The 26,405-nt window shown below is 36.7% G+C and overlaps 1 protein-coding gene across 3 annotated transcripts in view; it reads left to right on the top strand.

The window, feature by feature from the left end:
* Positions 1 to 26,405, top strand: part of SESN3 (sestrin 3) — a 90,441-nt gene that overhangs the window by 27,752 nt on the left and 36,284 nt on the right. For all 3 annotated transcript variants that reach the window (XM_002708621.6, XM_008262422.5, XM_051850003.3), the window contains one exon: positions 21,098 to 21,163. In XM_002708621.6, the coding sequence (XP_002708667.1) occupies positions 21,098 to 21,163 (66 nt within the window). The remainder of the gene's footprint in view (positions 1 to 21,097; positions 21,164 to 26,405) is intronic.

Genomic DNA, 26,405 nt, shown 5'->3' with positions numbered 1-26,405 from the left:
GAACCAATGGAAGGAACACTTCTCTCTACCTCTGCCTCTGCCTCTCTGTAACTCTGTCTTTCGAATAAATCAATAGATATTTTTAAAAAAAGATTATTTATCTTACAATTATTTAAAAGACAACTCCAAGAAGGAAGATGATCATTAAGTACATAAATTCAATAGATTGATTACTTTAAAATTATACATTTAAAAAGATTTTTTTAAATGTGATATGTTTAAGGAGTTTAGATATATTTAAAGTGAAAATCATTCTGTTGGAAATTATGTAAATATATAAAATAAGTCTGCAATATAAGGGCTTTAAAAATAATACTGGTTGTATAATATTTTATCAGAACCTAACAGTTTATCAGCCAGATTAGTAAAATGATTATTTTTAAAATAATGAAAATATTTTAAAAATAAGTGTATTTTTAAACTAGAAAAATAATCAAAGTAATTTTAAAGAATTTTACCTATCTCATTTCTGAAAACCTTGTCCCAGCATTTAGAATTTCTCACAGCATTGTGTATAATCAGAGACTGTTTATGAGTTTTTTAAAATTTTATTTAAGTTAAACAAGCTTCATTTATTGCATATATACAGATTTAGGAATATAGTGATAATTCCCACCCTACCTTCTCTCCTGCCCACACTCCCACCCTTCTTCTTCCTCCCTCTCCCATTCTCATTCTTAATTTTTTCAAAGGTCTACTTTAAGTTTACTTAATGATTACAAAGTTAACCCTTCACCAAGTAAAAGAGTTCCACACTGTTTACGTTAAAAGGCCATTAGGGCTGGCAAATCTTGGTCTTCAAATAAGAAAACCATGCTCCCAATACTGATGAAGGTCCTCCAGTGCTCAAGAAAGGGGACGACGAACTCGAGTTTCTAGTACCCTTTTCATTGTATCACCATACCTCTAGCATTTGATTACATAGCATTCTGTTTATTATTGTTTAGGCATCTGTTTAATATCACCAACTAGTTTGTAAGTCCATTTAGACAGTTTTTATGCTTTGTTCTTAAAAGAGTTATTATATAAACATTTTAACAATGAAGAATTAAGTTAATACATACTAATTGGTTGTTTGAGTTCTTTAACTTGAGAATGTTTCTGACTCAGAATGCCTAATGCAATATCATGGACCTTAAAAGATGCCCTGCTAATGCTTAAAAGTTATTAATGCTTAGATCTAATGAATGATCTTAGTAGTTTTGAGTTAACTAAAAATCTGGGTTTAGGATACTAGTATTGAAACCTTAAGTAAGCTAAGGATAACGGAGGCTGTGGTTCTTAGTTAAATAAATTAATAAAAAATAAAATGATAGCTGAAATCCTTACGTAGTACAGAGTTGGTCTTCTGTATATAAAGTTAATTAAAAATGAATCATAAAGAAGGATGGGATGGAAGAGGGAATAGGAGGTGGGATGGGAGTGGGGGAGGGACAGTGAGTATGGGGGGAAAAAGCCACTATATTCCCAAAGTTGTACCTATGAAAATTGCATTTATTATGATAGGACTAAGAGTCAAAGGGATCACATAAACAAGACTAGTGTCTGCAAATACTAACCGATAGAATAATAAAGGGAGAGAACTATCCAACATGGGAAGCGAGATACACAGCAGCAGAATGGCAGATGTCCTAAACAGCACTCTGGCCTTAGAATTAGCCCTTAAGGTATGCGGATCCGGCTGAAAAGCCCATGAGAGTATTTCAGGCATGGAAAGCCAAGACACTCTGGGGGAAAAAAAAAACCTAAATGAAAGATCTCTGTGAGTGAGATCCCAGTGGAAAGAACAGGTCATCAAAGAAGGAGGTACCTTTCTCTGAAGGGAGGAGAGAACTTCCACTTTGACTACGACCTTGTCTAAATATGATCAGAGTTGGTGAACTCAAAAGGCTTCCATAGCCTTGGCAACTCCTGACAAGAGCCTGTGGTGATTACTGATGCCAAAACAAGAGTGTCAATTTGTTAAGTCAACAACAGGAGTCACTGTGCACTTACTCCTCATGTAGGATCTCTGTCCTTAATGTGCTGTACATTGTGATTTAATGCTATAACTAGTACTCAAACAGTATATTTCACTTTGTGTTTCTATGGGGGTGCAAACTGTTGAAATCTTTACTTAATATATGCTAAACTGATCTTCTGTATATAAAGAGGATTAAAAATGAATCTTGATATGAATGGAATGGGAGAGGGAGCAGGAAAGGGGAGGATTGCGGGTCGGAGGGAAGTTATGGGGGGGAAGACATTGTACTCCATAAGCTGTACTTTGGAAATTTATATTCATTAAATAAAAGTTAAAAAAAATAAAAAAAGTAAAATGATAAAGAGCAGAATAGTTTCTGAATAACACCTATATAGCAGCTAATCTGGCAAATGGGAAGAATATTGTGAGAATGAAAAATTAATGAAAAGTCCTTGTGCTTATTAGAAAATAATTACTTCCACAGATAATAATTGTAGCATAATTGCAGTTTTTTTTTTTTTCTATCAAAGACAGCACTCAGAATTTTGTTGCCAAGACAAGAATTCAAACTCTTTGGTGAAATAATTATATTAAGTTATAGTTGGTGTGTTTGTGCAAATGTATATATTTCAGGATAGGCATAAGTCCAGGATGCCAAGAAAATTCTTAATAGTGGTTATTGTCAAAAATAGATATTAATATAAAATGTGCAATAGGCTCAGTAATACATAGAAATAATGTGTTATCAACCAGACTATTTGTTGAGTTCCTGATTTGAATTAATCATTAAATAAGATAGAACACCTCTTTTATAATCACCCTTATAGATATTTATCTTATGTTACACAAAATGATACTAGGTGTTGTATAAATAAGAACCCAGACATAGGGAAAACTCACTCTCAGTTTGAAGGACTTAATTTAGAAAATATAGGAATTGGGGCTGGCCTTATGTAATGAGTTAGTAACAATGTAATAAATATGAAGAAGGAATGTGACATTCTATATAGAGGTTCAAGACCAAAGGTTGCTATCCTCCCCACCCATCACTGGGGATAAACTGATAAGCTAAACTGAGGTAGGGATGGTGAAAATGGAAATCATATTAGAGTCACTGAAAGAAACTTTGTGAACTGGTAGTAAGATAACATATTTTGAACTTGTTCTTAAGTGTTGGGTTGTCATTTAGAATGTTAGGCATAATAGAAAGCTTGGATCTTGAAATGCAAATTAAAATGTTGAAACATTTACCTCTTTCCAGAGCTTTCATCTACTTGAAACCCATATCTTTCTACATGCCTGCCTTCTACAAACATATCACTGGATTATTGAAATCAACCTATACCCAAGTTGCCTTGTCGTGTTGATTTCTTTCATAGCAGTTGAAGTCACCATTTTTCACCCCTCTAGTCATCTAATTTAGAATTCTGTGAGGCATCACAAACTTCTCTCACTACTTTACCATCATATATCTAATTAATCATTCAATTCTCCTTCTGTCTCCTAAGTAGCTTTCAACAGAATTCCTTTTCTTAATCCATACTGCTTACATAAGTCAAATTTTATCTTTCCTAGGTAATTATGGTGGCCTCTTTTTTTTTTTTTTTTTTTTGTTGATAAAATTTTAGAAATATATTCTATAAAAAGTTTAGTATTTGGGAATTAATTCATTATAACATGATTTCTACAGGTACAGTGTTCCCATCCTCACCCCCATTCTTATTAATTTTGAAATTTAAAAAATACAGAAAAGTACAAAAAATAAGACAAGATATCCATATACCACACTCCAGAAGTAGCCACTATTTTCATACTTACTTGCAAATCTTTAGGAGATGCTTCTATAAAAAGCCAAAGTCCCCTTTAACCACCCACCTCCCACATTCATGCCCTACCCTCTCCACTCTTCACAGACGACCAATGTCAGGTCTGTATCCTTCCAATTAATTTCAAAAACATTTACATACATATGTGTGTGCACGTGTGTGTATGTGTGTATATATACATATATATCTATTACCAATGTTAAGTACTGTTTTGTTAAGAGTTTTAATTCAAATTTACAAACTCATTGTACTATATGCATCACTCTGCAACTTGATTTTCCCCTCATTTTCTGGAATATTACTGTTAATGCATGTTAATCTCATTTGCTCCATTTTTACAAATATATGTACAGTATTCCATTCCAAGAATCTTCTTTTCTATTCCCAAAAAGCATTTAAGTTATTTCCAATTTTTGGCTGCGATAAATCAAGCCATAGTAAATATTCTGGCGCATATTTTCTTTTTTTTTTTTTATATATTTTTTTTAACTTTTATTTAATGAATATATGTTTCCAAAGTACGAATAATGGATTACTATGGCTTCCCCCCCATACCGTCCCTCCCACCCACAACCCTCCCCTTTCCCACTCCCTCTCCCCTTCCATTCACATCAAGATTCATTTTCGATTATCTTAATATACAGAAGATCAGCTTAGTATACATTAAGTAAGGATTTCAACAGTTTGCTACCACACAGAAACATAAAGTGAAAAATAATAGATGATTTTTTTTAATGATGATGAAATCAGATCAGACCTATTGTCATGTTTAATCCCAGTGAGAGTCAAGTTGGGAGTTGACAGTTTCTATTCTTTTTTTTTTTTTTTTTTTTTTTTTTTTTTTTTTTACAGAGGATCAGTTTAGTATGCATTAAGTAAAGATTTCAACAGTTTGCACCCCCATAGAAACACAAAGTGAAATATATTATTTGAGTACTCATTATAGCATTAAATCTCAATGCACAGCACATTAATGACAGAGATCCTACATGAGGAGTAAGTGCACAGTGACTCCTGTTGTTGACTTTACCAATTGACACTCCTGTCTATGGCATCAGTAATCTCCCTATGCTCCAGTCATGAGTTTCCAAGGCTATGGAAGCCCCTTGAGTTCTCCGACTCTTATCTTGTTTAGACAAGGTCATAGTCAAAGTGGAGGTTCTCTCCTCCCTTCAGAGAAAGGTACCTCCTTCTTTGAAGACCTGTTCTTTCCACTGGGATCTCACTCACAGAGATCTTTCATTTAGGTTTTTTTTTTTTTTTCCCCCAGAGTGTCTTGGCTTTCCATGCCTGAAATACTCTCATGGGCTTTTCAGCCAGATCGGAATGCCTTTAGGGCTGATTCTGAGGCCAGAGTGCTGTTTAGGACATCCGCCATTATATGAGTCTGCTGAGTATCTCACTTCCCATGTTGGATCACTCTCCCCTTTATTTATTTATTGGTTAGTATTAGCAGGTACTAGACTTGTTTATGTGCTCCCTTTGACTCTTAGTCCTTTCATTATGATCAATTGTGAACTGAAATTGATCACTTGGACTAGTGAGATGGCATTGGTACATGCCACCTTGATGGGATTAAATTGGAGTCCCCTGGTATGTTTCTAAGTCTACCATTTGGGGCAAGTCAGCTTGAGCATGTCCCAAATTGTACATCTCTTCCCTCTCTTATCCCCACTCTTATGTTTAACAGGGATCACATTTCAGTTAAATTTCAACACTTAAGAATAACTGTGTATTAATTACAGAATTAAACCAGTAGTATTAAGTAGAACAGACAAAAAAACTACTAAGAGGGATAATGTATTAAGTTGTTCATTAACAGTCAGGGCTATGCTGATCAAGTCACTGTTTCTCATAGTGTCGATTTCACTTCAACAGGTTTCCTTTTTGGTGTTCAGTCATTTGTCACCGATCAGGGCGAACATATGGTATTTGTCCTTTTGGGACTGGCTTATTTCACTCAGCATGATGTGTTCCAGATTCCTCCATTTTGTTGCAAATGACTGGATTTCATTGTTTCTTACTGCGGTATAGTATTCTAAAGAGTACATATCCCATAATTTCTTTATCCAGTCTACCGTTGATGGGCATTTAGGTTGGTTCCAGGTCTTGGCTATTGTGAATTGTGCTGCGATAAACATTAGGGTGCAGACCGCTTTTTTGTTTGCCGATTTAAATTCCTTTGGATAAATTCCAAGGAGTGGGATGGCTGGGTCGAATGGTAGGGTTATCTTCAGGTTTCTGAGGAATCTCCAGACTGACTTCCATAGTGGCTTGATCAGTTTGCATTCCCACCAACAGTGGGTTAGTGTCCCTTTTTCCCCACATCCTCGCCAGCATCTGTTGTTGGTAGATTTCTGTATGTGAGCCATTCTAACCGGGGTGAGGTGAAACCTCATTGTGGTTTTGATTTACATTTCCCTGATTTCTAGTGATCTTGAACATTTTTCCATGTGCCTGTTGGGCATTTGGATTTCCTCTTTTGAAAAATGTCTATTGAGGTCCTTGGCCCATCTCTTAAGTGGGTTGTTGGTTTTGTTTTTGTGGAGTTTCTTGATCTCTTTGTAGATTCTGGTTATTAACCCTTTATCTGTTGCATAGTTTGCAAATATTTTTTCCCATTCTGTCGGTTGTCTCTTCACTCTCCTGACTGTTTCTTTTGCAGTACAGAAACTTCTCAATTTGATGCAATCCCAATAGTTGATTTTGGCTTTGACTGCCTGTGCCTCCTGGGTCTTTTCCAGAAATTCTTTGCCTGTGCCAATATCTTGAAGGGTTTCTCCAATGTTCTCTAGTAACTTGATGGTGTCAGGTCGTAGATTTAGGTCTTTAATCCATGTTGAGTGGATTTTTGCGTAAGGTGTAAGGTAGGGGTCTTGTGTCATGCTTCTACACTTGGAAATCCAGTTTTCCCAGCACCATTTATTGAATAGACTGTCCTTGCTCCAGGAATTGGTTTTAGATCCTTGATCAAATATAAGTTGGCTGTAGATGTTTGGGTTGATTTCTGGTGTTTCAATATCTATCTTTTTTTTTAAAGATTTATTTATTTATTTGAAAGGCAGAGTTACACAGAGAGAGAAGGAGAGGCAGAGAGAGAGAGAGAGGAGAGGTCTTCCATCTGTTGGTTCACTCCCCAGATGGCTGCAATGGCCGGAGCTTTGCCAATATAAAGCCAGGAGCCAGGAGCTTCCTCCAGGTCTTCCACATGGGTGCAGGGGCCCAAGAACTTGGGCCTTCCTCTGCTGCTTTCCCAGGCCATAGCAGAGAGCTGGATTGGAAGTGAGCAGCCAGGACTCAAACCGGCGCCCTTATGAGATGCCAGCAATGCAGGCGGAAGCTTTAACTGCTACACCACAGCGCTGACCCCACTTTATCTATCTTTGTAATCTCTTTGTTTAGCCCAAGCATTCCAGGTAATGAGTTTTTTTCTTAGTCCATCCAGACTACTATTACAAAAACCAAAGATTATGTGACTTAAACAATAATTTGTTCTCACAGTTCTGTTGGCTGAGAAGGTCTAAATCAAGGCACTGGCACATTTGGCATTGAGTAAGATCTGCTTTGTGGTCCATAGACAGTTTCTTGCTGTTTCTTCAGCCCAGCAGAAGAGGGGCAGAGAGATCTGTGGGGTGTCCCTAATATAAGGGCATTAAAACCGTTCATGAGGGCTCTACTCTTATGATTTAATCACGTCCCAAAGTTACTACCTCCTAATATCATCATATTGATTGTTAAGATTTCAGGATATAAATTTGGTGTATCTGTATTTGAGAAAGGAAGATACAGATATTCAGTCTATAACAGCTTTAAAAATCTTTTGAATGAATATTCAATCTAAAAGTTTTAATTTCAATGTTAATAAATTTTAACTATTCTTATCACATTTAACTTCTGTGATTAATGACCTTTATTGTAATAGTTGCCATTTACTTAAATGCCTATTACACATTAACTTACTAATCACCTTTAAAAAAAAGTCTCGAAAAGTTCCATGCTACACAAAAAAAAGAAAAATGTAATGAATTTCCATAAACCCATCACCAAAATCAGTATTGGCATGATTTTGCCACTCTTCATCAATGCTGTGTTGTTTCTATTGTTGCTAGCGTAATTTAATTTCAAAACTCATATTTTTTACTCCTGTATAGCTTCTTATGTCTTTCTAAATGTTCTTTATTAACTACAAATGCCAGTACCACACCTAACAATTAGCAATAATTGCTAGATATTTTCTCATACCCCTCTTCTTTTCAGTTCCCCCATTGTTTAATGTGTTTTCAGCATTGTTTTTTTATTTTTTATTTTTCCCAGAGGTTGGTCCGCCATTACATTTGTAGTTATGTCTTTCATGTCTCTCTTAGAGTAGCCCTTTTATCCCTTCATGCCTTCAACTAGTTGAAAGAATTGGGTCTGTTATATAGACTGTTTCGTAATTTTTGTTTTCTCCATCATGTTGTTATTTAATTGTTCCTCTCAGCCTGGTATTCCCTGTTAATTTGAAGTGAAGCTAAAAGTTTAATTATATTCAAATTTAGGATATGTTTTTATGTATAGATATTTTCTGCATCCTTTTTAGTGGACATTTTTATTGCTGAAATAGAAGTGGAATTGCTGAGTCAAAGAACAAGCACTATGTACATTTGCTAGATATTTCCATGTTCTTATCCATGAGGTTTGATTTTGCATTCCTACATTTTTTGAGAATGCAATTCTCTATCTTGTCAATAAGTATACTGCCTAACTAGAATGTTTGCCAAATGTATAAAATACAGTATGTGTCTTTTTTTCTTTTACAAGGCATTTCTTCTGATAATTGCCTTTGTCCATTTTTAGATTGGGTTGCTGGTTTTTTCCCTTTTGATTTTTTAGGATCTCTTCATATTAGCCATTGTGTTAAGTTGCAGATACTTATCATCAGTTTTGCCTATGGTGTTCTTTTGATATTTAAAAGTTTTTGTGGATTTTTTTATGTAAGGGTACATATTTAATCACCTTTTTTGTCATTTCTGGAATGTTGAGTCATAATTAGGAAGGTTCTATTGCTTTGTGAATCTTTTCATGTGCCAACACAACTTGTAGTTATAGAAATTAGATGTTTTATTTTATGTTAGGGCTTACCCCTCCTGTTTTATTCTTTTTACAAATTTTTTGTTCTGTTTTATTTTGGCCATCTTGTTTACCTAATTAATTAATTGGAAGTTTACTTTACACATAAAAAATGAACTCTTCCATATAAGTTCTATTACTTTGGAGTAAAGAGAAAAGCAAAAAATATTTGTTGTTCTTAATGGTTTCTTTAATATTTTGTCTTAACATGAGTGTTAAATGTAACAATTTTTTGTGAGTCACTAAAGAATTTATATGGATACATATCGAAAAGATGAGAGGAGTGTGCTGGAAACATTTATTTCAATAAGTAGTTCTCAAAGTGTGTTCTGTGGACTTCTGAAACCTTATGATGATCTAAAGGAGTGACATCACATGTGATGGTAGTCATTGTTTTCTTCACCATCTTGTGCTCATAGTAAAATATGCCAGTTTCACCCAAGAATATTCTTCATGAAAACAATAAAAATTGCACATTTAATTAGGTTTTGACCACCAAATGCTAATCTTTTTAATAGTCTGTGTTTCAAAGTGAGAAATATACATAAAGTTCTTCTGCATACCAAAGTACTATGGTTGCCTCAAAGAAAAGCAGTCATGGGGTTGACTTATGAACCAGTCACTTTTGCATTTTTTATTAAACATTATTTTTATAAGTAAGAATGACTAATGACTATGATCATTCAGACTTGGGAATTTGGCAAACATTTTCACAAAAAAGAACATATTGAGCCTATCATGTCAAGAAAAGCTACTGATAGAATTTCTTGCCAACGAAAAGGTTTTAGAAGAAAATAATTTTGCAAAACTGATGTCTTCCTCCATGAGTTTTACCTCTTCCCAATACTTAAAGACTTTTCTGGTATAGATCAGTGGTGATATTAAAACATTTTATTTATCATATTAAATGTGTCAATGTGTCCTTTGCAGGAAAACCTTAAAAACTCAGTGGATCAGTATTTTCTAAATAACCAGTGATTAATGTTACAAAATTATGCACGATGTGTGACAACAAGCCATAGTTGTCCATCTCGACTTCTGCTTTTATTCCAGAGGGACATTTATCCCATGCTAATCCAGCTGTTACTGTTCTGGTCATAAAAGCCTAAGTGCCATCACTAGTCTTCCTGACAGAGCCAGGGAGGCAAGCATGATGTCTGAGGGGCTAGCTCCTAAAGCATATTTGAAGGAATGTTGTATAGCAAGCTCCTGCCTAATTTCCCTATTAGATTTATAAATGTATAGAATCTTTCCCCCTAGTTGCTCAAATAAACTCTTTCTATGCATTTGGAGCTTCCTTCTTTATTATTCAGTATCAGGATTCTTTCTCTGATTGGGGGCATTACATGCTTCATTGACCCTGAGACACATGGGTAAAAGAACCCATTCAAAATACAAGGTAAAGCAATTTAATAACATACTTTCAGATGTCACATTACAACAGACTTTCAGAAGCTATGACTCATCAAGTTTTAGAGTAGTATCAAAGAATGCATAAAATTATTTGAGATTACTAAAACTCATCTACATAGCTTTGTGAGGCCAAGTTTTCTTCAAGTACTTTAATCACTGCAGCAGATGGAATGCAGAAGTAGATACGAGAATCCAGTCCTCTTTAATTAAGCCAGATATTTACAAAAGCATAAGGCAGACTCTTACCACTTTTTTTTGTTGTTTTAGATCTTTCAAAAAATCATATATGTTGATGTGTAATGGGCATATTATTTTTATTCTTAAATGAATTAGTAATATTTTAAAATTTCTTTTAAAAATATTTATTTGGGGCCAGCGCCGCAGCTCACTAGGCTAATCCTCCACCTTGTGGCGCCGGCACACCGGCTTCTAGTCCCGGTTGGGGCGCCGGATTCTTTCCCGGTTGCCCCTCTTCCAGGCCAGCTCTCTGCTGTGGCCAGGAAGTGCAGTGGAGGATGGCCCAAGTACTTGGGCCCTGCACCCCATGGGAGACCAGGATAAGCACCTGGCTCCTGCCATCAGATCAGCGCAGTGCGCCGGCCGCAGCGCGCCGGCTGTGGCAGCCATTGGAGGGTGAGCCAACAGCAAAGGAAGACCTTTCTCTCTATCTCTCTCTCTCTCACTGTCCACTGTGTCTGTCAAAAAAATTTTTTTTATTTGAAAGCAATAGTGATAGAGAGAGAGAGAGACAGGGAAATTGGTATCTTCCATCCTTTGGTTCATTTCTCAAATGGCTGCAACAGCCTGGGCTGGATCAGGCTGAAGCCAGAAGACTGGAACTCCATCCACCTCTCATACATGAGTGACAAGAACTCAAGTACTTGGGCCATTATCCACTGCTTCCCAGTCATATTATCAAGAAGCTGGATCAGGAGTGGACTGGTTAGGACTCAGATCTGCATACCCATATGGGATGCTGGTGTCTCAAGCTGCATCTTAAACGGTGCACCATGGTCCTGACCCTTATGACATTTCTTTGATTTACTTTCTAATACCATAATTAATTAACATAAACCACATAAACCAGAGCTTTGGGGTCAATGATTTTTTAAAGATTTGTTTATTTGAAAGGCAGAGTGACAGAGAGTGGAAGAGACAGAGAGAGAAATAGATCTACCGTCTGCTGCTTCACTCCCCAAGTGGCTGCAACAGGCAGGGCTGAGTTACACTGAATCTAGGAACCAGAGTTTGATACAGATCTCCCACATCGGAGGCAGGAGTCTAACCACTTGGACCATCTGCTGCTTTTGCCAGGCCATTAGCAGGGAGCTGGATGGGAAGTGGACCAGCCAGTATTTGAACTGATGCCTACATGGGATGTTGGCATTGCAGGCGGCAGCTTTCCCTGCTATGCCATGATGCCACAATGCTGGCCCCAGGATATAATTTTAACAGGCAGATCTTCCTACAATTCAAGGTCAGGTTTTGCTACATAGTGCAGAAACTGTAAAAAGTATAGAAATAAAGCACTTCTAAATACTTTTCTGGGACCAGAGCTCATAATTAGTGATAGAAAGTATATTGTCTATCCGGCGCCGCAGCTCAATAGGCTAATCCTCCACCTAGCGGCGCCGGCACCCCAGGTTCTAGTCCCAGTTGGGGTGCTGGATTCTTTCCCGGTTGCCCCTCTTCCAGGCCAGCTCTCTGCTGTGGCCCGGGAAGGCAGTGGAGGATGGCCCAAGTGCTTGGGCCCTGCACCCCATGAGAGACCAGGAGAAGCACCTGGCTCCTGCCATTGGATCAGCGCAGTGCGCTGGCCGCAGCGTGCCAGCCGTGGCGGCCATTGGAGGGTGAACCAATGGCAAAAGGAAGACCTTTCTCTCTGTCTCTCTCTCACTGTCCACTCTGCCTGTCAAAAAAAAAAAAACAAACAAAAAAAAAACAACCAAATTAAAAAAAAGTATATTGTCTGTATGTTAATAGGAAAGCATTGATTTCGTGATTATTATGGATTTGCATTATCTCAGGTATGAAGATTTATAGTTCTTGGGCTTTATCCCAAAATCATAATAGCATACTCAGTAAGTATATTTTGTAACTTTACATCTCTAAAGAAAGTGCTCACTACATAAAAACTTGTATAGGAGTCTTTGTTGCCCAATATTAGTGTCACAGCATGGAATATTGTTAGTGATTTCTAAGGAAGTACAAAATTATGAAAAATTACAAGTACTATTTGTTTTACAACATAAGAAAATAAATGGGAATCCAGAGGGTACGTGACAGTAGTGGATTGATGTCCAGGACTGTGTTTATTAGTTTAACTTTTCGGTGTTTCTAATAAGGATACAGAGAACATTAACTTCCTTAAGTCTAGAGAATGCTCCTGTTCTGAGCAAGGAAGATAAAAGTGACAAAAGAGCTGTAGCCAGTCTCCTGTGTCATTCATTCAGCTTAACAGATACATGAACATCTATTACTTTCACCTTGCTATACTGTGATCCTACAGGTATTGTGCTAGAAATTGATCCTACCCTTTAAGGAGCTTATAGTCTTAAAGGAGTGTTAAGATAATGATATATGTTAATAGCTCTAAGAGAGAGAAAGAGAAACAATATAGTTGTGCATCTTAAGACTAGATTTAAATTCATGTTTTTAACTCTACCATTTGGGGCAAGTCCGATTGAGCATGTCCCAAATTGTACATCTCTTCCCTCTCTTATTCCCACTGTTATATTTAACAGGGATCAGTTTTCAGTTAAGTTTTAACACCTAAGAATAACTGTGTATTAATTATAGAATTCAACCAATATTATTAAGTAGAACAACCAAAAAAAAATACTAAAAGGGATAAAGTATTAAGTTGTTCATCAACAGGGCAAGGGCTGATCAAGTCACCGTTTCTCATAGTGTCCATTTCACTTTAACAAGTTTCCTTTTTGGTGCTCGGTTAGTTGTCACCGGTCAGGGAGAACATATGATATTAAATTCGTATAAGAGATTGGGAACTGGAAGAAGTGGAATGGGAGACCAAAGGAGATGGTATTTGAGATAGGGTCTTTAAGAAAGAATGGGTAGGATTTCAATAGAGAACAGAAAAAGAAGATGAATCCTTAGGAAATGTTGGCTTAAAATGTATCTAGGGGCTGGCACTGTGGCACAATGGAGAAAGCCTCTGCCTGCCATGCCGGCATCCCATATGGGCACTGGTTTGAGTTCCAGCTGCTCCACTTCTGATCCAGCTCTCTGCTATGGCCTGGGAAAGCAGTGGAGGATGGCCCAAGTCCTTGGACTCACGTGGGAGACCTGGAAGATGCTCCAGGCTTCTGGCTTCAGATCACTGCAGCTCCAGCCATTGCGGCCATCTGGGGAGAAAACCAGCAGATGGAAGATCTCTCTGTCTCTGTCTCTGCCTCTGCCTCTCTGTAACTCTGCCTTTCAAATAAATAAATAAATAAATAAATAAATAAATCTTCTTAAAAAATGAAATATATCTAAACGTCATAGGGCACAAAAAAAGACCATATTAAAACTACCAGTTACTTAGGTGAATCTCGCCTTATTGGTTTATGTTACTCTGTGGCATTGTATGGGAAGTGGAAAAAGAGATGTGCTCTTGCTACCTGCCTCTGGATGACACTGAACATGAATGCAATTTTAGATTTTCTTCCAGTTTAAAGATTAAATAGTGGTACAGTGCTAATGGTGTAAACACTATTCTAGCCAAGTATTTATTCTAAATATTTCCACTCTTGTAGGTTTGTATCACTCTGTGGTTATATAGAGTTCTAGTGCTACCTAACAGTAATCTGTTTTAGAAGCTTGCTACTCCATAGTCAATATACAGATTCCCTTTGACTTACAATGGAGTTATGTCCAGTAGAAGTTGAGCCAGAGTTCATCTTACATTGGATACCATCTGCGTAAAAATAAAAACTTTATTGCACTTTTAGCAGGTTCACTATGTGTTATAATGAATAACATTTAAGGAACTTTGTTGTTAGCCAGGGAAAAGCTCACTTAGAAACTTAGCTATACTGCAGTGCAAATTTAACTCATTAGTTACCTTTGCTCTGTGGATTTACATTCATAATTGTTTATACATTTTAATTATGTTAGAGCTAATTACTTCTACTACAATGAATACTACTACTAAAAGTATTCATGCTACAGTTTTTGGAGTACTCACTAGGTGAGCTTTAGGCACCCAGTTAGTAGAACAAGTAAGATTTATCTAATGGTTCCTATCAAATGGCACATCAAGTTTCTTTGTTTCAAAAAGGGTATTTAACTCAATTTCATCTCATTTTGAAACTCATTTTTAAATGAAATAGAAAAATACTGTTTTTCAAGTGATCACCTCATAAAATTTTCAAAAATGGACCAGAAGCTTACCTCACACTGAACATCATATAAAGGTTGAAGTACTGAAAGATGAACAAGGTACATCCCTCAGGGGGAAGTGCAGAGTAAAGCAATTTCTGTTAAGCAGTTGATAAATATAATGCTTTTGAGTGGAAACATTTTGAGATTTCAAGTTAAAAATTGAACTCTTTTGATTTCCAACTATTAGTAACAAGATGTTTGCAGCGTCACTTAAACAGTTCTACCCAGAGTTGGAGCTATTGCAGGAAGGTCTTGATTGCCTTCATTTTAATAGCTCAGTTAAAAGGAGTTCACTCCTGAAGACTTGGGCTATTATAATGAGGCAGGGTTCTCCACAATGAAAGGGAATACTGAGTGTTGTTAAGTGCCAGGAAATTTCTCATGCACCCTGCAGTGCCTGGCTGGGTTCCTGATACTCAGTGGTTTCTTGAAACACTCTAGATTCAAGTAAGAGGAGAAATGTTGGTGTGAATTGAAGGTTCTTGCCGTGGATGTTTTTGTTATTTTTGCTTCCAGATATTTTCTCATTAAATGACCTTGGATCTCAGTAGTTATTATAATATCATAAATGTCAAAACATTTTTTTCTATAGGGGAGGTCATCATTTTTTATAGAAGCCTTTTGGGTGTGAAGAGAATGTATTAGTGACTAATATTTTTTTTAAACTTTTATTTAATGAATATAAATTTCCAAAGTACAGCTTATGGATTACAATGGCTTCCCCCCCATAACGTTCCTCCCACCCGCAACCCTACCCTTTCCCACTCCCTCTCCCCTTCCATTCACATCAAGATTCATTTTCGATTCTCTTTATATACAGAAGATCAGTTTAGCATACATTAAGTAAAGATTTCAACAGTTTGCTCCCACACAGAAACATAAAGTGAAAAATACTGTTTGAGTACTAGTTATAGCATTAAATCTCAATGTACAGCACACTAAGGACAAAGATCCTACATGAGGAGTAAGTGCACAGTGACTCCTGTTGTTGACTTAACAAATTGACACTCTTGTTTATGGCATCAGTAATCACCCTAGGTTCTTGTCATGAGCTGCCAAGGCTATGGAAGCCCCCTGAGTTCACTGACTCTGATCATATTTAGACAAGGCCATGGTCAAAGTGGAAGTTCTCTCCTCCCTTCAGAGAAAGGTACCTCCTTCTTTGAGGACCCGTTCTTTCCACTGGGATCTCACTCGTGGAGATCTTTCATTTAGGTTTTTTTTTTTCCCCCAGAGTGTCTTGACTTTCCATGCCTGAAATACTCTCATGGGCTTTTCAGCCAGATCCGCATGCCTTAAGGGCTGATTCTGAGGCCAGAGTGCTGTTTAGGACATTTGCCATTCAATGGGTCTGCTGTGTATCTCACTTCCCATGTTGGATCGTTCTCTCCCTTTTTTATTCTATCAGCTAGTATTTGCAGACACTATTCTTGTTTATGTGATCCCTTTGGTTCTTAGTCCTATCATTATGATCAATTTAGTGACTAACATTTAAAAATTAGATGGCCTGTAAAATTACCAGTCCATTACAATGTATTTAATTTAAAACTTGCCATTTTCCCATCTAGGATTAGAAAGTTTTTATACCCATTTTCCTGTACTCCACTCCATTTGCCCTTCCTCTTTGGAATATATGATGTCATCGGTTTCAACAAACCAGTCATATTGTCTGCCCAGGAATAAAAAACATGGTATAAACATTATGTCGTAAGCATAGCAGCCAACTGAGTACTGGAGTCCTCACCAGAAAAGATGCTTCTTAATACAGAAGAAGCAGGAACTAGGTTGATCATTTCAAATGTGATGCCATTTTAAAAATATAATAACGAAAAACACTGGTATGTAAAGCATCAAAACTACATTGGTTTCCCCATCCATTCTGTGTACAAACAGATCTCTTAGGTTAGAACAGTTCATCTCTCTCCTGAACTATTAGCATAGTTTTTCTTTCTGAAGCCTAGGGGCTATATCACTCCCCAAATTGTATCATTAAAAATATATTTGATCCACATCTCTGCTAAAGGACTTTTTATTGAAAATAAGCATACAAGAAAAAATTTCATGCACATTTTTGATGCTGTTTTTCACTTTTGAAATTAGTGGGTTAAGTGAAAATTTTCTCAGCTGATGAAAATGAAATTGGTAAAATGTTTCTGTCAGTTTATTGGCAGCATACAACAAGCAGTTAACTATATAATACAAATCCTAGGAAATCCACTCCTAGGGATATTACTAAAGAAAGTATTTAAAATTCTACAAAATATGCCCCAAATCTCGAGGATAATATTCATTGTAGCATTATTTATAACAATGAAAACTGTTTGTAACTTAGATGTTCAACAGAAGGGGAATGACTAAGTAAATATAATCATTGCTAATGTGGTGGCTCCCAAGTCACTTTGTGTAGGTGCCTGTCACAAATAGTTGAATATATATCTGCCAGTCTAAACTTTGTGTCCTTGCTGTGGCTCGCATATTGTAAATGCTTTATATTTGCTGAATAAATGAAATAAATGTTGACACAATTGAAATTTCAGTTATTTCTCATCACTTGGTAAAAACTAAGAGACGTTACATTTGTTTAAGTGTAATAGTTTGAAGTTCCATTTATAATTAGCATCAATTTCAGATACAAGCTTTTCCTGCCCCAGAAAATATATTTGTTGGCAAAATAACAGTTTCAAATATTTAAAGGTAAATTCAGTGATGGCCGTTCAGCCTAGCAGTTAGACACCTGTGTCCCATATTAGAGTACCTGAGTTCTATACCCAGCTCACTTTTTCTCTGTCTCTCTCTCTTCTGTCCCTCACTGCCTCTATGGCCATCTGTGGAATGAACCAGCGGATGGAAGAGCTCTCTCTCTGTAACTCTTTCAAATAAATAAAATAAATCTTTTAAAAATGTAAATTCAGTTGTCAAATGTCATAATTTGTGATTTCAAAACATTATTTTTGGGGCCAGCACTGTGGCGCAGCGGGTTGATGCCCTGGCCTGAAGCGCCGGCATCCCATATGGGCACTGGTTCTAGTCTGGGCTGCTCCTCTTCCAATCCAGCTCTCTGCTGTGGCCTGGGAAAGCGGTGGAGGATGGCCCAAGTACTTGGACCCCTGCACCCATGGGGGAAACCCGGAGGAAGCTCCGGGCTCCTAGCTTCAGATTGGCACAGTTCCAGCTGTTGCGGCTGTCTGGGGAGTGAACCAGCGGATAGAGGACTTCTCTCTCTGTCTCTACCTCTCTGTGTAACTCTGTCTTTCAAATAAATAAAATAAATCTTAAAAAAATATATTATTTTCATTTTGTTGGAAAGACAGACACAAAGAGAGCTCTTCAATTCACTGGTTCTCTCCCCAGATACCCACACAGTTAAGGCTAGGCCAGGCTGAAACCAGGACACAGGAAGTCCATCAGGGTCACCCACATGGATGGTAGGAACCCAAGTACTTGAACCATCATCTACTGCCTTCCCAGGCCAATTAGTAGAAAGCCTGATCAGAAGTGAGGAGTAGCCAGGACTCAGTTTGAATCAGGCACTCTGGTATTGGATGTGAGCATTCCAAGTGGCAACTTAATCTGCACCATGATTCTAGCTTTTGCATGAATTTTATGTATTTTTATTACTCTAAAATGTCCATTTATCTACCTATTGACATATTTTTCTTCATAATCAATTTATCCAACTGCTTTTGCACCTTCGAGATGGTTGAGTTAGGCAGGAAACTGCTTTTCATGTAATAGTTATATTACATTAATATTATATAACATTAAGTTATAGAGAATTTTTTTTTTTATTTAACAGAAAGAGTTAGCGAGAAAGAGAGAGAAAGGTCTTCCTTCCGTTGGTTCGCTCCCCAAATGGCCGCTACGGCCGGCGCTGCACAGATCCGAAGCCAGGAGCCGGGCGCTTCCCCCTGGTCTCCCATGCAGGTGCAGGGGCCCAAGTACTTGGGCCATCCTCCATTGCCTTCCCGGACCACAGCAGAGAGCTGGACTGGAAGAGGAGCAACCAGGACTAGAACCAGCGCCCATATGGGATGCTGGCACTGCAGGCGGAGGTATAGCCAAATGAGGCATGGCACTGGCCCCAAGTTATAGAGAATATTTAAAATTATTTCACAGAGGCTGTAAAAGCAAAATAAAGAAATAACAAAAGGAAGAAATACATTTTAAAAAATTATCTTTGTTGAAATCTAGGTTGTGGCTGATACAGACAAGAAATGCTAATATTAGAAATTTTGAATTCTTTTTATTAAGCAGCTCTCTGGAGTACTTGAGTAGTAGTTTGAGGCCTATTTGTCATTGTTTTATCACTATAACCCTCTGTCTAGTTCTTTCTAAAACTTTGGCATTAATAAGCATATTAACATAAAGTAAGCATTATGTAATATATTTATTTCAAAAGAACCCTGATGAAGATTGTGTGCTAAATTCATGAGGACTGGGACCGTTTCTATTTTCATCACCCTGCACCCTCAAAGTTGGTATCATAGAACTTGATTAGGGTCTAAAAAAATCATTGTTAAAGATCTGAGTGCCACCTTTTACCATTTTGTTTTGTCATTGCTTCCTAATGAAGTAAGGAATTTAGATGAGTTAAATCACTGTTTTGTGCTGGGTAGGCTCTTGTATGGAAGAAAAAACAGACTCAGGTTACTTACTAAGGGGGAAGTAAGACGGTGAGGAAAGGGCAAGAGGGGAGGGAGTCATCTGATTAAACTGAAAATACATAGTTGTTAGGGCATTACGGTTACATTTGTGGTTTTTATGCTTATGGTGAGATCGCAAACATGTTGAGTATCATGCAGGTGATATTGTTTCACCTTGTTTGGGTGAAACATTTACATTAAAGCACTGTTGGGCTGCAGATCAGCTTCTGTTTGGGGTAGTTGGAATCCTGGTCTAGTCAGCTGTGGCCAGGAGATAGACATGTGGAATAGTTTTGTGCTTTTCTCAGATAAGGAACCACCTAAAATGATACTTCAGAAGTTTCTAGGAAATGGAATCAAGTTTATTTTGGTGCAAAAATTTTGAAATCCATGTACAGTTTTTTTCATAATGAACATTTCCTATGAACATATTGAAGACCTCTTTTAGAGTTCTTTCCTTAACTTTTTTTCTATGGTGAGCTTGATGGCATCTAAAGGTCAATATATTCTTTTCCATTAACCACATGATCCTATATTCTTCCTATATTCTTCAGTTTTCTCACTCAATCTTTATACTCTTTTTTAAAAAATTTATTTATTTAAAAGAGTAACACACACACACACACACACACACACACTTTCATCTGCTGATTCACTCCCAAAATGTCAGCAACAGCTGGTGCTGGACCAAGCTGAATCCAGGAACCAGGAACTCTATCCAGGTCTCCCACATTATTGGCAGGGACCCAAGTACTTGGGCCATCTTCCCCTGCCTTCACAGGTACATTAACAGGAAGCTGGATTGGAAATGGAGTAGCCATGACTTCAACCAGTACTCCATTTGTAATGTGGGCATTGAAAGTGATGATTTAACTCACTGTGCCACAACTCACACTTTATAACCTTTAATAAACCATGGAATAGTCAATGTTTTTATCTTATGAGTTGGGAAGCTTCTATTTCTGATCTTTAAAGTATTACCTTTTCATAGAAAATTAAGTGACCATTTCCTATAACTTGTCTCCTGGCCAAGAGGGAGTTTGAAACATGAGAGTTGCCCTTTGACTATTCTTGTCCTATAACCTAGGACAAGGAAGTTACCCCTTAACTGGAATTTTTGTGGCTGATTTGTAATCATACTTAAGTGAGTTCACCAAAAATATTTTTCAATTCTAAAATCATTAACCAAAAAAACCTTAATAGAAATATACACGAACTGTTTATCAATTTTCCAGTTGTTAATACTAATAGAGAAGCATGTAGAATAAAGAGTTTTGTATTCCCCATTTCTTAAATTAACCTCTACTTTCCTAAGTTTTGCTTTTTAGTGTATATTAATATACTTATTGCTATTTTATTGTTTAAAAGATAAAAGCCCAATAATTTTTTGGAGGATTTGCATGTAATCCTCTTTGAATTTAACCTTTCCTTTTGTTTTCTACTGCTACAGCATTGATACAGTATGATTAGAGTGGTTAGTGGTTTTCAGTCATATAACATACAGCTAAAAATCTATGGTGATGTAGAATCTGACTAAGGGAATACTAGTTGAGGAGCCTACCATGCACCCAGAACTGTGTGATTCCCATCATCTCATCAACCCTATGGGTTTTCTTTGATCTGAGACCCAAAACTTTGTTTTCATACAATACTATTCATTTATTCTGTTTATTTTAGTACCTTAGCAATAAATGTGTGCCACTTTAACTTTTATTAGAAAGTCATTATTAATATATAAAAATTTTCTTTTAAAACAGGATAAAAGAATCAGAGTATCTCAACCCTTGACAAGAGGACCAAGTGCCTTTATTCCAGAGAAGGAAGTAAGTTTACTTGTCTTAAAGTACACAAAGTGTGTTGAAAAAATTATTTAATTATATCAAAGAATATGAAATAAAATTTTTCCTCTCTAAAAATTGTCAACTTTTATTTTTTGTATTTTAAAAGTTTTTTTCTAAATTTTTGTAACAGATACATACAAATTGCATGCATTTTGGGATTCCATGTAATGTTTTGATACATGTGTACTATCCAACCAAGGTAAATATATCTATGTCCTCCAATATTTAACCTTTCTTTGTGGTGAAAACACTCATAATCCTCTCTTCTACTTTTTAAAGTAGAGAAATATATAGTGCATTAACATCATATATAGTCACCCTACTGTGAAATAGAGCCCCATAATTTCTTACTCCTATCTAACTGTACCTTAGTAGCCATTGATCAACTTTTTCCTATACTCCTCTCCCCCATTCCTCCTCAGCCTCTGTTAATCACCATTGTGCTTTTAAATTATGAAATCTCTTTTTTTAACACTCTACATTGAGTAAGATCATGTATGGTTGTCTTTCTGTGCCTAGCTAATTTTGCTTAACAAAATGACCTCTAGCCCATCTATTTTGTTGCAAATAACAAAATCTCAACATTCTCAACATTTTTTATGGCTGAGTGGTATTCTATTCCATAGTACTGCTTTCTTTGTCCATTCATCAGTGGATAGATCCTTTGATTGTTTCTGTCTTGACCACTGTGAATAGCACTACAATAAAAATGGAGTGCAAATGTCTGTTTAGCAGAATGATTTCATGTCCTTTGGATATATACCTTGTATTGTGATTGCTAGATCATGCAGTAGTTCCGTTTTTAGTTGTGAGGAACCTCCATACTATTTTCCACACTGGCTGTACTAATTGACATTCCCATTAACAATATTCAAGGGTTCCCTTTTTTCCACATCCTAGTCGGCACTTATTATCTTTTGTCTTTTGGATAGGCCATCCTAACAAGAAAGAGGTGATATCACATTGTCATTTTGATTTGCAGTTCCCTGATGGCCAGTGATACTAAACATTGTTTTGTACGTTTATTGACCATATGTATTTTCCTCCTGAGAAATGTCTGTTCAGGTCCTTTCTACATTTCTTTTTTCTTTTCCTTTTTTTTTTTTAAAGATTTATTTATTTACTTTGAAAGTCTGTGTTAAAGGGAAAGACAGAGAAAGAAAGATCTTTCATCTGCTGGTTCACTTCCCAGATGTCTGCAACCACCAGTGCTGGGCCAGGCCGAAGCCAGGAGCCAGGAGTTGTATCTGTGTCTCCCATGTGGGTGGCAGGGACCTAAACTCTTGGGCCATCTTCCACTGATTTTCCCAGACCACTAGGAGAGAGCTGGATCAGAAGTGGAGCAGCCAAGACTTGAATGGCACCCATATGGGATGCTGGCATCGTTGTAAGTGGCAGCTTTACCTGCTATGCCACAAGGCCAACCCTGTTTGTACATTTATTAAATTGTTGTTTTTATTGTTGTTAAGTTCCTAATATATACTGGATATTAATCTGATAAAAAAAAAATCCTCGCCATTCCAATGTCCTGAAACATTTCTCTTGTTTTCTTCTAGCAGTTTCAGAGTTTCATGTCTTACACTTAGGTCTTTAATCCATTTTGAGTTGACTTTTGAACATTGTGAGAATGGGGGGTGGGGTCAGGTTTCATTCTTTTGCATGTGGATATCCAGATTTTCCCAGCAGCATTTATTGAAAAGACTGTCCTTTTTCCAATGCACATTCTCAGAACCTTTGTCAAAGATCAGTTGACTGTAGATGCATTGGTTTAATTCTGGAATCTCTATTGTGTTCCATTTGTCTATGGATCTGTTTTTGTGCCAATACTATGCCATTTTAATTACTGTAGGTTTGTAACATATATTTGAAAATCAAATAGTGGAATATCTTCTGCTTTGTTCCTTTTGCACTGTTGTTTTGGCTATTTAGGATTTATTGTTGTTGTATACAAATTTTAGTAATGTTTTTTCTAGTTCTGTGAAAAAAATTGGTATTTTGACAGGGACTGCATTAAATCTATAAATCACTTTGGGTAGTATACACATTTTAATGATATTGATTCTTTTAATCCATGAACATGGGATGTCTTCCCGTTTGTTTCTATTCTCTCTAAGTTTTTACATTATAGAGATTTTTCACCTCACTGGTTAAATTTATACCTGACTTTTTGTTTCTTTGTAGCCACTGGAATTGGGATTGCTTTCTTGATTTCTTTGTCTGATAATTCACTGTTGGCGTATAATGGTTCTGCTTGTTTTTATGTATTGACTTTGTATCCTGGAATGTATGAATTTATTAATTGTTAAATTTATTAATTTATTAAAACCTTTTCAGGGTTTTCTGTGTCTGAGGTCATGACATCTACAAACAATTTGACTTCCTCTTTTCTAATGTGGATGCCCTTTATTTCTTTCTCTTTCCTAATTGCTCTGGCTAGAACTTCCACTACTAGGTTGAATTAAAATGGTGAGAGTGGGCATCCTTACTTGTTCCAGATGTCAGAGAGAAAGTCTTTAGCTGTTCCCCTTTGAGTATGTTAGTTGTTAGCTTGTTATATATGGCATTTGTTATATCATGGAACAATCCTTCTATAACCAATTTCTTCAGAGTTTTTAATCATAAAGGGATGTTGAATTTTATTAAATGCATTTTTTTTTCATTTATTGAGATGACCATATGATTTTTGTCCTTTATTCTGTTGATATGATGTATCATCTTTATTTATTTGCATATGTTGAACCATCCTTGCATTCCTGGAAAGAACCCTACTTGATCATGATAAATAATCTTTTAAATATATTACTGGATTTAGCTTGCTAGTATTTTGTTGAGGACTTTTATATCTATATTCATCAGGGATATTGAACAATAGCTTTCTTTTTCTGTTGTATCTTTGCCTGGTTTTGGTGTGTAGGTAATGCTGATGTCATAAAATTCATTTGGAAGAATTTTGTCCTCTTCTAGATTTTTTGAAGTAGCATAAAAAGCTTTGGTGTTAGTTTTTCTTTAAATATTAGCAGAGTTCATCAGTGAAGCTGTTTGGTCCTCTGCTTTTCTTTGATGGGAGACATTTCATTACTGATTCAATGTCACTACTCATTATTGTTCTGTTTAGGGGTTCTTTTATCATGACTCAATCTTTGTAAGGTATATGTGTACAGGAATTTGTCTGATTTTTATAAACTGTCAAATTTGTTGTGACTTAATTGTTCATGGTAATCTCTAATAATCCTTTGTAATTCTGTGGTGTCAGTTGTAAGGTCTCTCTTTTCATCTCTGATTTTATGTATTTGATGCTTCTTTTTTTCTTAGTCTATCTAAGAATTTGTTAATTTTCTTTATCTTCCCAAATAAATAGCTCTTTGTTTTTTTATATTTCTTTAAGTCTTTGTCATTTATTTGTGTACTGCGTTTATTATTTCTTTCCTTCCACTTTTGGTTTGATTTCTTGTTTTACTAGTTCCTTGAGATACAACAATAAGGTTTTTATTTCAGATTAGCTTTTTTGATATTGGCACTGACTATTGTAAACTTTCCTCTTAGTATTGTTATTTTTTTTTTTTTTTTGAGAATTAAAAGGTAAGTTGGGGCTGACACTGTGGCATAGCAGGTAAAGCCACCACCTACAACCCCACTTCCCATTTGGGCGCCAGTTCATTTCCTGGCTGCTCCACTTCTAATCAAGATCTCTTTGGATGGCCTGGAAAAAGCAGCAGAAGATAGGTTGGGTCCCTGCTACCCACATGGGAGACCTGGGAGAAGTTTCTGGCTCCTGGCTTCAGCCTGGTCCAACTCTAGCCATTGTGGCCATCTGGAAAATGAACCACTGGATTTAAGATCTTTCTTTCTCTCTCTCCCTCTCTCTATAACTCTGACCTTCAAATAAATAAATAAAATCTTTAAAAAAAGATAAGCTTATTTTGGTGCAAAAAAATTGAAATCCATGCATAGTTTCTTTCTTTCTTTCTTTTTATTTTTTTTGACAGGCAGAGTGGACAGTGAGAGAGACAGAGAGAAAGGTCTTCCTTTGCCGTTGGTTCACCCTCCAATGGCCGCCGCGGACAGCGTGCTGTGGCTGGCGCACCGCACTGATCCGAAGGCAGGAGCCAGGTGCTTCTCCTGATCTCCCATGGGGTGCAGGGCCCAAGCACTTGGGCCATCCTCCACTGCACTCCCTGGCCACAGCAGAGAGCTGGCCTGGAAGAGGGGCAACCGGGACAGAATCCGGTGCCCCGACCGGGACTAGAACCCGGGGTGCCGGCACCACAAGGCGGAGGATTAGCCTAGTGAGCCATGGCGCCGGCCAGTTTCTTTCATAATATACATTTTTCCAAAACTTTTTAAAGACTCCTCCTACAGACATAATGTAGAATGAGTATTACAGCACATGGATTTTAGCTACCACAGTTCTTGGATGTCATCAGCCTCCCTGCCCCTGGAAAGTTCTCACTAGTTATTTTACCTTAGGCCCATATATATCAGCACCCTGGAACCTGTCTCTTGTCTCCTCTTCAGTCCCAGGTCTCTCAATACTCCTGGCCCCTGTATCCTATTATGTTGTAATATATTGTATTTCCCTTTTCATTCAGTTCAAGAAATTTTTAAATTTCAGCCTGAATTTCTTCATTAATCTCTTAGTTGTTCAGGAGTAAATTGTTTAATTTTCATGTATTTATATTGTTATTGATTTCTAGATTTATTATATTATGGTTCAAAAATAGTTATTATGATCATTGCTTTTTAAAATTGTTGGGACTTGTTTTGTGACTTGCCATATGATCTATCCTGGAGAATGTCTCATATGCTGTTGGAAAAATGTGCATCCTGCAGTTGGTAGATAAAATGTTCTGTAGATATGTGTTAGGTCTGATTAATCTAGGGCACAATTTATCTTTGCTATTTCTCTGTTGATTTTCTGTCAGGATTATCTATCCATATCTGAAAATGAGGTGTTAAAGTCCCCTACTGTTATTGTATTGGAGTCTATCTCTTCCTTTCAGTCTATTAATATTTGCTTTATGCATTTCAGTGATTACATATAGTTATAATTGGTGTTTTGTTTGGTTAGAGTGAATCCTTTGTCATGATATAATGACCTTCCTTTTCTCTTTTTACTGCCTTTTATTTATAATTTTTTTTAGATTTTATTTATTTGAGAGGTAGAGTTAAAGACAGAGAGGAAGACCTTCCTCTGGATCTCCCACATAGGTGCAGGGGCCCAAGT

The sequence above is a fragment of the Oryctolagus cuniculus genome, chromosome 1 (genome assembly GCF_051225735.1).
Source record: "Oryctolagus cuniculus isolate XC-2025 breed Fujian yellow rabbit chromosome 1, ASM5122573v1, whole genome shotgun sequence".
Classification (NCBI taxonomy): Eukaryota; Metazoa; Chordata; class Mammalia; order Lagomorpha; family Leporidae; genus Oryctolagus; species Oryctolagus cuniculus.
This window is presented reverse-complemented; position numbering and strand designations above follow the sequence as displayed.